This window comes from Polypterus senegalus, chromosome 3 (genome assembly GCF_016835505.1).
Source record: "Polypterus senegalus isolate Bchr_013 chromosome 3, ASM1683550v1, whole genome shotgun sequence".
In the NCBI taxonomy this organism is placed as follows: domain Eukaryota; kingdom Metazoa; phylum Chordata; class Cladistia; order Polypteriformes; family Polypteridae; genus Polypterus; species Polypterus senegalus.
In genome coordinates, this window is record NC_053156.1 from 113403668 (window position 1) to 113415490 (window position 11823).

At 35.1% G+C, this 11823-nt stretch overlaps 1 protein-coding gene across 1 annotated transcript in view; it reads left to right on the forward strand.

Moving 5' to 3' along the window:
* Positions 1–11823, forward strand: part of ttk (ttk protein kinase) — a 72295-nt gene that overhangs the window by 55354 nt on the left and 5118 nt on the right. Inside the window, 3 exon segments of the mRNA XM_039749756.1 lie at positions 2526–2702; positions 3358–3448; positions 11315–11403. Coding sequence (XP_039605690.1) covers positions 2526–2702; positions 3358–3448; positions 11315–11403 — 357 coding nt within the window.

Below are 11823 nucleotides of genomic sequence, written 5' to 3' on the forward strand. Positions count from 1 at the left end.
TACTTTTCACACAGGGCCATGTAGGTTTGGATTTTTTCTCCCTAAATAATAAAACCATCATTTAAAAACTGCATTTTGTGTTTACTTGTGTTATATTTGACTAATGGTTAAATGTGTTTGATGATCAGAAACATTTTGTGTGACAAACATGCAAAAGAATAAAAATCAGGAAGGGGCAAATAGTTTTCACACCACTGTATGTGTGTATATATGTATATATATATATATATATATATATATATATATATATATATATATATATATATATATATATATATATATATATATATATATATATATATATATATATATATATATATATATATATATATAAAATATACACCCAGACTTTGGTGTGAACACGTATGAGGAATGACTATAAAGCAAGAAAATTAGAGATGTTTTGACTTGGCTGTCCCAGTGAGGCATTCTGCAGACTTATTGCTGTTGGTATAAAGGAGACCCAGTAGTTTTTAACACACTTCTGTTGAATAATTTGTTAGCTGAAAGTCCTCATTGTTAGTGTGTCAGAAAGAGGATTTGCAGCATTGTTCGTAATGACACTCAATTTTGTTTTAATTCTCTCCTTTGATACCTCCTACATGGAGTTCAGAGTGTGTTCCATAACAGAGGTCACCATTTTAATTAGTCAGTTGATTCAGTGGGTGTCTCTTGAAGTCATGCTACTAGCCCAGCACACCACAGTGCAGAAAAATCACACTTCCCATCACAGAGTTATAGAAGATGTGAAGGATTTCCACATTAAAAGAATGAAGTCTCCTTAAGAAAAAGAGCCTGCTCTGGCTTTTCTTATATAGTTCCTCTGTATTCTAAGACCAGTCTAATCTGTCATTAATGTGGACCCCCAAGTACTTGTAGGAGTGGACTGCCTCAGCTTTCACTCCTTGAATAGTAAACAGACACAGATGTTCTTTGGTGTGGAGATTCTCAATAACCAGTTCCTTGGTTTTGCAGATGTTAAGATGCAGACAATTCACTTTGCACCAACAAAACAAAGTTCTCTATCTGACTCCTATACTCTGTCTCATCCCTTTTAACAACACCCAGTAAGTGGAGAATCAACTGAGAATTTCTGCAAGTGACATGCATGGCCTTGTAGTTGAAGATGTTCAGAGTGAAAAGAAAAGGATATGGGACTGTTTGTTATGGTGCTCCAGTGTTTCTCACATCTGTATCAGAAATGCAATCCTTGGGTTTCACAAACTGGTCTGTCCTAGACACCATAGGCTTATCCACCTACATATCTCTGAATTTACCCTTTAACAGGAATGACTGAATGATACTGAAGGCGCTGAAGAAATCGGTAAACTTAATCCTCAGATGCTGCCAGTTTTGTCCATGTGAGAAAAAGCCTTCTGGAGCAGATAGATAATTGTATCGTCTGCTCCAATCTTTGTCCAATGGGCAAAATGCAGTGGGTCCAATGGACTACCACAACAGGACTCATAGTCCAGGACAATTCTCAAAATGTTCTTCATGATGTAAGGCATAAGAGCCACTGATCTGTAGCCCTTAGGTAAAGAGGTACCTGCCTTCTTTGGAACAGGAACAATGCAGGATATTTTCCACAGTAGTGGCACTTTCTGAAGCCTTTGGGACAGACTGAACAAGCTAGAGGACACCTCAAAGTTAGTCGGCACAGGCCTTAAGAACTCGAGGACTGACTACATATGGTCCTCCAGCTTTTCTGGTGTGTAGCTTCCTCAGTTGTCTCCTTACTTGGTCTTCAGTTATGGACAATTTACACTGATGGTCAGAGGTGAACTTGTCACTAGCCAATCCAGTTGACGTGGTGGTAGTTTATATAGTAGGGATGGTGTGGAGAGACTGATCATTGGAAGAAGGTGGCAGTAGGAGGGGAAACCTGTTAAATTATTGGTTTGGGGCATTAGCTTTGTACACATCTCCTTTTAGCACCTGAGCCCTGGATTGCTTAAGTCTCATAATTATACCTAGTCCATTCCGACCTTCCTTCATGTTATTCTGAGTGAGTTTTTTTCTATGTTAGCTTTGTAAGCCTACTTTCCTCTTGTAGCTTTTTCTTTAGTGCATGTTGTATGTCCTTCAGAACTTCTTTGTCACCAGATTTGAATGCTGTCTTTTTCTAAATAAAATAATTTATGATTGGTTAAAATAATACATTTATAATTAATTATTATATAAATAGTAATTAATTTTTTCTTGTTCACTGAACTAATACTTAGCAAATAATTAGGTAACAATTCCAGGAGGAAGCACTTTCAGTATGATAACTGTGGTCTTCACATCCTTTCCCATGTTAAAAAATGAATCCTGAGATCACTGTAATACTGAGTCATATTAAAAATGGAATGTTAATAAATATTTAGTACAGGATGTTGTTCAGATAAAGAATATGTAATCACGTTTTTCTAATCATTGCTAAAAATCTGATTTGAATTGAATCAAATAATAGTTCTAATTTATATTTTTTTTTAAGTTCTGACTGATTTCTTAAAGTTGCATTGTTTTCTCTTATCTCTTAGATCAGCCCTAAAAGCGATGTATGGTCACTTGGCTGCATTTTATACTACATGACCTATGGTAAAACTCCATTTCAGCACATAACAAGTCAGATTAGTAAATTGCAAGCCATTATTGATCCAGCACACAAAATTAAATTTCCTGATATTTCAGAACAAGATCTTCATGATGTGTTGCAGGTAACTTGAACAGTATATTTATCTATTGTTATTGGTCTATTGATTGGCAACCAGTGAGAGGTACAACCCAGAATAAAGAATGCAAAGCTTCTTACAAAGTTTTATGCCTACCTGAAGTACCACTTTCTCCTTAAATACTACTTTATTTATGCTTGCAGTATCTCTCTCATTAATTGAATATCAGTTTTAATTTTTTATGTAGATATAAGTGACATGTAGTTCCGTAACCATAGTTATAGTGCTGTAAGTGCCGTGATGATTATTTTTTTTCTCTATTAATGGGAAATAGTATGTAAACTGTTACCTACTCATAGAAAATCACTGATTATTAGCTAAACAAAATAATTTATATTAAACAAAAAAGTGATAAATACTTTTCACAGTACTTTATAAGGAGCTCATGATTACTATGTTTATTTTCCAATCTTAATATTACACACATATTACTAAAATGGATGAATTGCTATTGTATAAAGTATTATATTACAGATTTTAAATGAATTAGTACATGATGGTGAGGTTACTATATATTGACTTGGAGATCTCCTTAGCAGTTTTTTAGTGGTTGTTTTTCTGGCTTATATTATTATTCCTTTAATTTTTTTTTATTTTTTATTTATTTATTTATTTTTATAAATATGTACAATTTGGGTAGAAATGCTTAATCCGCAATCCAAAAGAGAGGATCTCAATCAAGGAGCTTCTGGAGCATCCTTATGTACAGCTTCAGGCACAACCAGGGCCAGGTAAGTGCATTTTTTAATAAAATGCAAAAGAAAGCGAAATATACGTATGGAATACTTAATACAAAGACATGGGCTAGGTTTATGTTGCTAAGCCATAGTCGCCACTCTTTCTGCATATAATTGCAGTGAGGGAAGAAAGGAGCATCCATGCTAATAAATTCAATAGAACAGTTTCCTGAAAGAAAGCTGTGTTTTTGAATTGCATAGCATAAACATATCACAGTTATAGAATTGGAGGCAAAGTTTTTCAAGGAAACAAATCCATAATTGAAGAAAACTACAGTAAATGAAAGCACTATTAAAGATATAGGGATTTGGGCTACAGTCTGTTATAATTGCTGAATGAGAGCATAAAAAGATTATAAGGTGTGTGCTGCAACAAATTAACCATTACCCTAGGTATATTTGAGTCAAGCAATTGCAACAATCTTGTTCTTTCCCACAGCTTTTCGGGGGCATACTTACACAAATATCTTTAACAACATCAGGGAGAACATTTTTTAGTAAATTCTCTCTTGGAAGTTAAAAAATCTCTGGTGACATCTTTAGGTAAAAGACTATAGTGCAGCATCCACTTTTTTCCTTAATTTATTTAGACCACAGAATTCTTTGTTTTCAAAAAATGTAATGTAAAAAGGCAGTGCCAACACAAATAAACACACCTTCAATAAAATATCACTAAATCACAATATAACGTGAACAAGTGTATTCAATAATAATAAGTAATTAAATAGTATTTTGGTATAGATAGTACTCTGGCAGATCATGAGCTCATATGTATCAGTTGTAAACTAAAGTGATAGAAGTTAATTTAAACATGAAGTCCAAAGCAGCCAGCCAAATTTTCCATGTGGATATTTGAATGAAGCATGAGAACTTGGGAGAACAGACTGTATCTCCTGAGAAGGAGGAATAGTCAAGACAGATGCTGAAGCTTGGGTAATTCATAGGAAGAGTTATGCGCTTCGGTAGTAGTTACAGTCTAATGTTTATAGATAGATTCAAATTTAGCTTGCTGATGCATAAGTCAATGTAGAAAAATTCAGTGATACTCTAAAAATATTGATGCGTAAAATTCATTATTAACAACAGTTAAGAAAGCTGTGAACTGGTGCCCTGTCCTGGGTTAAGTAGTGGCTTCTGTAACCCTAAACTGAATTAAGTAAGTTGGAGAATATCAGTGGTAATAAAACTGTACGAATATTGTTTACGTAGCTAGGATGTCTGATGGATGCTTCTGTTCATTTTGAATATTAGATAGATGATACAGTGTATTTACATTAGTCGTCCTGGTTAGCTAGGCAGGAGGAAGCAAATGCACAAAGATCCATTTGAATAAGTAACTAAAGTACCCGGCCCCCACCCATGTTCTTATTTGAAATGGCAAATTTATTTTCCTCTTCAGTTCCTGACTTGGCCCACAGATAGTATAGTCACCATTACTGTATCACAGTCTAGGTGGCTCACAAATGTATTGAATAGGTGTATAATAAATATGTTTGCACACAGAGTACAATTAAAATATTCTTTTTTTTTTTAAGCAGTCCTGCACAAAAATCAAATCATTTTGCTTCTTGATATTTTCTCTCCTCTTTTCCATGCTGCATTGTCATCTGGGGGAAGTTGCCACAAAATGTACACTTTTTCTTATTGTAGTCCGTGAAATGGGTGCTTCGAGGATACTTTACCAAAGAGTACAGTACAGTGCAGTTTACACATTTAGTATCATCAAGTGAAAAGAGAGACATTTCCTTTGGATGAGTGATAATCGCTGCTTGAAAGGCCAATATGAAAGTCTTGTTCTCTATTAATGTCGATGTTTTATGTTACTGCTCCAGCCCTCCATTAGTAGTTATACATGCATGGGATAGACATTCTTTTATTAAGACAATATTTGGCTTAATGGCAGCTGTAAATGTAATAGTATTGAGAACACTAATTGGGTCTTTTCGTTGTACATCTAACTGTCTGAAGCCTACTGTAAATATACTGTGCAGTACTTAAGTTTGACTTTGCTAATAACTAGAAGGGCCACTGAAAAGCAGTTTAGCACTGTGAAGGATATAAATAGGGCTTGACTGTGATGTACGTGTTTTAACTTATTAAAATCAATGCTTGCATGCGTTTTGAAAGGTTTAATTTTTGATGAAATCAAAGCTACAATTAGTTGATAAAGTTAACTTGACAATTTGGATTGTGTTAATATATTTATATAATCATATTTTGTATTTTATTTTATAATTTTATACATTTTCCATATTTTAATTTGTACTTTTGTAATTTTTGTATTTTACATTTTTGCATGGCCTAAATTTTAATTGTACAATTTATAGTGTATTTTGTCTATTGATCTTGTGTTTCATATTATTAATTCTAAAATCTAAATTAACTTTCTTAAGTTTCATAATTGAGTTACCACTGAACAATGGAGCATAATTTGAGGCAACTTGTTTAGAATAAGACAGTTTTCACACATGATAAATTGGATAAGGTGGATTTAATTATTATTGTGAGGACATTACTTTGCTAGTCATTTTGCTACAGCTTCTACTTGCTGAGCAGCATTATGCATTTATGATTTCTTTAGCTCCGGTTGACATGAGCCTAATTCCCTTCACTGCATAAAACAAGAATTCATACTCATTAACACCTGCGTGCAGCCCCACTCTTGCTTGTGTTGGGCTTTAAATGGTCTGATTCCTTGAGGAGTTGTCTTATGTTCAGGTTAACGGTTGTTCTCACATATTTGTGCAAGGGTTTAGATATAATTTTGTAACTTATGGTAGCAAGGTGTTGAGAATATCAATACCATGATCTGTCAGCCCTGGCTCAGAACATACAATTTGTCATATTTTCAAAATGAATTTAATCTATAACACAGATTCTATAATGTATAATACTATAGCACAAAACCTTTAACCTTTTGTAGTATTAAGATGTATGCTGATTAGGTCTGGCTAGAAATATCGATTTTCTTATAAATCATTACTTTTCATTAAAAGATTTGATAGAGATTCTTATAGTCTCAAGATCAATCTCCTGAATCTCTGTCCTGCTCAATTTCTATATGTAGATTTTTGCTTATATATGTTTTTGCCGTCTGATCCAATGGGTAACGCTAATGCGCCTGTTAAGGCTTTCTACAGAAAAAGCACATTGCATAAAATGGTGTGTCCTCTAACTGAAATAACCTTCTTAGACACTTAAGTAAGATGTTTGGACTTGCTATGGATTCAAACTATGCCTTGGTAATGAACAACTGGATAAAAGCAAAGCCATATGTAAGCTGTGCAGTTCAAAAGTTTATCTCCCGACATCACCCAGAAACATTGTCTCAGACGATATTCAAGCGAGTAGAGCCTAAACAATTTGCAGTAGAGATGGTGTTTAGCTCCAAGCTCACATTTAAGTTGCCTCATGCACAAAAAATAAGAATCTTTAGCAGTTTTTATCTTTAAAGATAACACCCTACAACGTGCCTCACCCAGCAAAGCAAGCGGGAAATTGTTGGAATTTTCAGAGTAGCCTGTGGTACAAAAGTGAGCCTGTGCTCAAAGCAGCCGACTTGAAATAGCTCCATACCAGTGGCATTACCAGTCATGATGGCTGGTTCTTTTTCTTTTGTGTTCCATTCATTCATTGCCACTGTCAACAAGCATAAACTCTAGATCCTTGTTTTAAATGCTTCCTTCTTTGTCTAAGGAGTGTTAGGACACATTTTCAAGACTGATCAATGTGACTGCTGTAAGTGAGCAACTGAAGAGATGTGTAACTTGTTGAATTATACACATGAGTCTTCCTCCTATATCTTTAATTTTGATCAATTTAAAGAGGCTTCGTCTCTGACGCTGATGTCCGAGGTTTGATCCCCACGAGGGGTGCAGTGGAGTGTGTACGCCTGATGAGCCTAAATCAGGGCGAAACGTGTTTTTTTTTTTGGGCTGGAGTGGTGGCTCTGAGGCTAAGGATCTACGCTGGTATCCCGAAGGTTGCCGGTTTGAATCCCTGTCACTGCCAAAAGGGATCCTACTCTGCTTGTGCCCTTGAGCAAGGCCTTTAAACTTCAATTACTCCAGGGGCGCTGTACAATGGCTGACCCTGCGCTCTGACTCCAAGGGTTAGAAGTAAACCAAGTAATTTCCTTCAGGATTAATAAAGTTTTAAATATATAATATAATATATACATACACACACACACAGTGGTGTGAAAAATTATTTGCCCCCTTCCTGATTTCTTATTCTTTTGCATGTTTGTCACACAAAATGTTTCTGATCATCAAACACATTTAACCATTAGTCAAATATAACACAAGTAAACACAAAATGCAGTTTTAAATGATGGTTTTAAGAAAAAAAAACCCAAACCTACATGGCCCTGTGTGAAAAAGTAATTGCCCCTTGTTAAAAAATAACCTAACTGTGGTGTATCACACCGGAGTTCAATTTCCATAGCCACCCCCAGGCCTGATTACTGCCACACCTGTTTCAATCAAGAAATCACTTAAATAGGAGCTGCCTGACACAGAGAAGTAGACCAAAAGCACCTCAAAAGCTAGACATCATGCCAAGATCCAAAGAAATTCAGGAACAAATGAGAACAGAAGTAATCTACATATATATATATATATATATATATATATATATATATATATATATATATATATATATATATATATATATATATATATCCATATATATATATATATATATATATATATATATATATATATATATATATATATATATATATACACACACACACACAACTATCGTATATGTTCAAGTTCTATTTAAATTTTAAATAGAAGGAATGTTTCTTTAGTCGACAGAATATTATTCCGGAATAATCAACTCAAACCTTAAATAACTTATATTTTCCTCTCCATAAAAATATATCCTGTCAAAATTATACAAATTTAAATATGAACATGGTGCATAACAAAACCTGGAAATATAAATAAAATGTGTTCTTTTCATCAAATCATTCAGTTGTCTTTGCTCTTATGTCATTTTATCAGATTTGGACGCCTGGCATCTTTTTTTGGCAATAAGTTCGTTTGTTTGGTGTGAGGTTCTGTGTTGTGGAGATTCTCAGGATGGACTGCAGGTGCTCATCAGTGAGGTGACTCCTGTGTGCTGTTTTGTTAGTCTTCATGACTGAGGAGAGCTTCTCACACAGATATGTGCTACCCAACATGCACAAGGTTCGAGCCGCATGTAGACGGAGCTGGAGCATTTCTGCGGGAATGGAGTGAATAAACTGTGCGGGCCGTGCAGTATCGTACTTTGCCTTCAGTGTGCCATTACACTGCAGCTCAATCACCTCCATTTGAATCTGCAGAGGTGCAGTTTCCACATCTACAGCAAATGGGTTGCGAAACAACTCAAAATTTTTTTTTTGTTCTTCAAAGCCACCAAAGCACCGTGCAAACTCAGTGCACAGTGCGCTCAGTTTATTAGCAAAGTGCGTATTTGGGAACACCGTAGTGCCGACTTGGTTCAACATTACTTGGCAACAGGGAAAGTGGGGCAAGTTGCAATGGTGCATTTGTGTCTCCCATAAAAGTAGCTTCACTTGAAATCACTGTGATTTTGCACGGGTAAAAACGTCCGCTGAAGTGTCAGATTCTTCTTTAACTCTTCTGCTTTCTGTATCTTGTGCATTGCATTCAGGTCTTTCAGGTTATCTTGATGTTTTGTCTCATAGTGCCATCTTAGATTAAATTCTGTAATTACAGCCACATGAGCTCCACAAACCAGCGCTTCATATCCCCGGGCCATTAATAACAATAATATATAAAATGATCTCGCGGGCCGGATGTGGCCTGCGGGCCTTGAATTTGACACATATGGACTAAATAGAACTTGAAAAGATATATATTTTTTCAAATGTGATCGCGAAATTCAGCACTACAGTACATCGAGCCCGCGTGCTATTGTGGTTTTGCCTGCGTGCCTCAATGTCATCCTCCCCTTGCTCTTACTTTTTTACCGTTCATCTAATGAATACACTGAGTATGGCTTTACCAAAACGATCATTGATCGCGAAATAAAGTATCCATTATTCATAAAGCTTCAATTGGTGATCTGTCTTTCTGCGTTAACCGCATATTTTTTCATACGTCTCAAACCAAGGGGATGCGAGGCTAAAATGTATCGGGAAGCGTGCGTACATACTCAGTGCATCCCCTCTCGGGAATCGAACCTTGGAAGCTGGCGCTAGAGGCAAAGCCTCTACTATTGCACCACGGCGTGTGGTTTGTCTATTTGAGCGTAGCAGTGTAATTCAGTTTTTGTTCAGCACTCTTTGGAACTGTTGCTTTTTGTCTGCGCACTGCGCGGCAGTTCACATGAGCCGGTGAATATGGTTTTATATGTCACTTGCTCGCTTCTAATTGTTTCGCTGCCTTCTTAATCATATAATGTATGTTTTCGTCTGCGGTTTTTGGAGCTCTTCCTGGTTTTCTACGTACTGCGTGATTTACGTGGGAGGCGTGATGATGTCACACGAAACTCCGCCCCCCACGACTTTCGCGCTCAACTCCATTACAGTAAATGGAGAAAAATAGCTTCTAGTTATGACCATTACGCGAAGAATTTCGAAATGAAACCTGCCCAACTTTTGTAAGTAAGCTGTAAGTAATGAGCCTGCCAAATTTCAGGCTTCTACCCACACATATATATATAAGATAGATAGAGAGAGAGATTATATACATGTAGAGATATATAATATTTTAAATGTCCAATTGGGGAATGAATTTGGCTAACAGTTTAGTTGAAGGGTGTCTACATTGAGATTCATAACGCACGAATAGGTTGTTAAACATCATTTATTACTTTAGAAGTAATAGTTGATTGTTTTATATTATTCTTCTCAGGATGATATAGATGTTTTATAAAATAAATGCAATTGCATTGTATTTAAACAAGGACCGCCCCCCCCCATAATATGTATGAACTCTGATGTGGCGAAGCATAAGTTAAATTATGGTGAATTCTGAATGAGTGCAGTGCTGTGAAAGGTTTTTTTTTTATTTATATATTAAAAAAAGAGCAATGATCATTGTTCCAAAATACTGATATTAACTATTCATTACTAATCAAGTAATTCTTCTTAAATGTCATTCCATGCTTATGCATATGTTATGAAGTCACTATGTAGACCCTTCAAATAAAGTGTTACTGAAATTTATCATATGATATTAATGTTTTCTGCGCATGTTTAAGTAATCTCTTTGAAAAAAGAATAAAAAATCCATCAAATATATCTGTGCATGCTAATTCAGTCAAGATGAAGTTGATATTGAATCAGATTGGGGTATTGTTAGTATGAATCATATCAATGCTGATGCCCAGCACTAATGCTGATTTATGTTGCCAATGTAAAGTGAAAGGTGTTACGATGAGGCTGTAGAGTAAATGTATGTTTTAGTATTTCATGTAAATTACAAGAATATTTGAACAGGATTTTATTTTAGAAGATATCATTTTTCAAGTCAATGTACATGTAATAAATTTGAAATGGAAAATAACAGATTCATAACACTCTGAAAATTTGTATTGCAGTTAGCCTGAGTAAAAAGTGGAAAAGGAGCAATATATGAACTGCACAAAGTGCTATATTTAGAATTTTATTTTATTTTTTTGTAAACATTCTCTCTGATAAAATTAAGATATTGAGTGTTTTGTAAATTTGATATAAAATGTAAATTATTGAGTAAACGTAACAATCTGCTAGTTGGCAGTAGCGGGGTGAGAATTTTACTTAGGGCTTATGACTTCTTATTGCTATATTGTATGTGAATTTACTTTAATGAAAAAGTAATGTTGTTAAAACGCGGCTTGTTTCTCTTCTAATTTTTATAGAGCAGCAAGTTAGTGCCGAAGACTTGAAGCGCATAGTCAATCACCTGGCTTCATTAAGTTCCCCAAGGTCTCTCTTTAGGGCTACAAATGTAAGTATAAAAATATACAGTATGTTATTATATAAGGTTCATGCATTTGAAACCATTTCATCTTTTTATTCTTTATTGTGCTTTCATGCTACAGTGTGTTTTATGCTATTTTTCTCTGCTTGTATAAACAAATACGTACTTTACATGAGGAAAAATTACACGTTTTAGTGATGGGCAGGCAAAGGTCAGAGTGATGCAAAGACAAGATGGAACAGCAGTGCCTTATGTTCGATGCTACAAGCAGGTTGTAATTTCAAATATACATATTGTACTATGAGACTATAGTAAGAATTCAGACTTGTACCTTATAGAGGTGCGCAGTATATTTTGTATAAAATAGCCAATTTTTTAAAACATTACAGCACCAGGATTTCAGGAATTTTGGCACGGGAGATAAACACTAGATTTGAAAGACTTTGT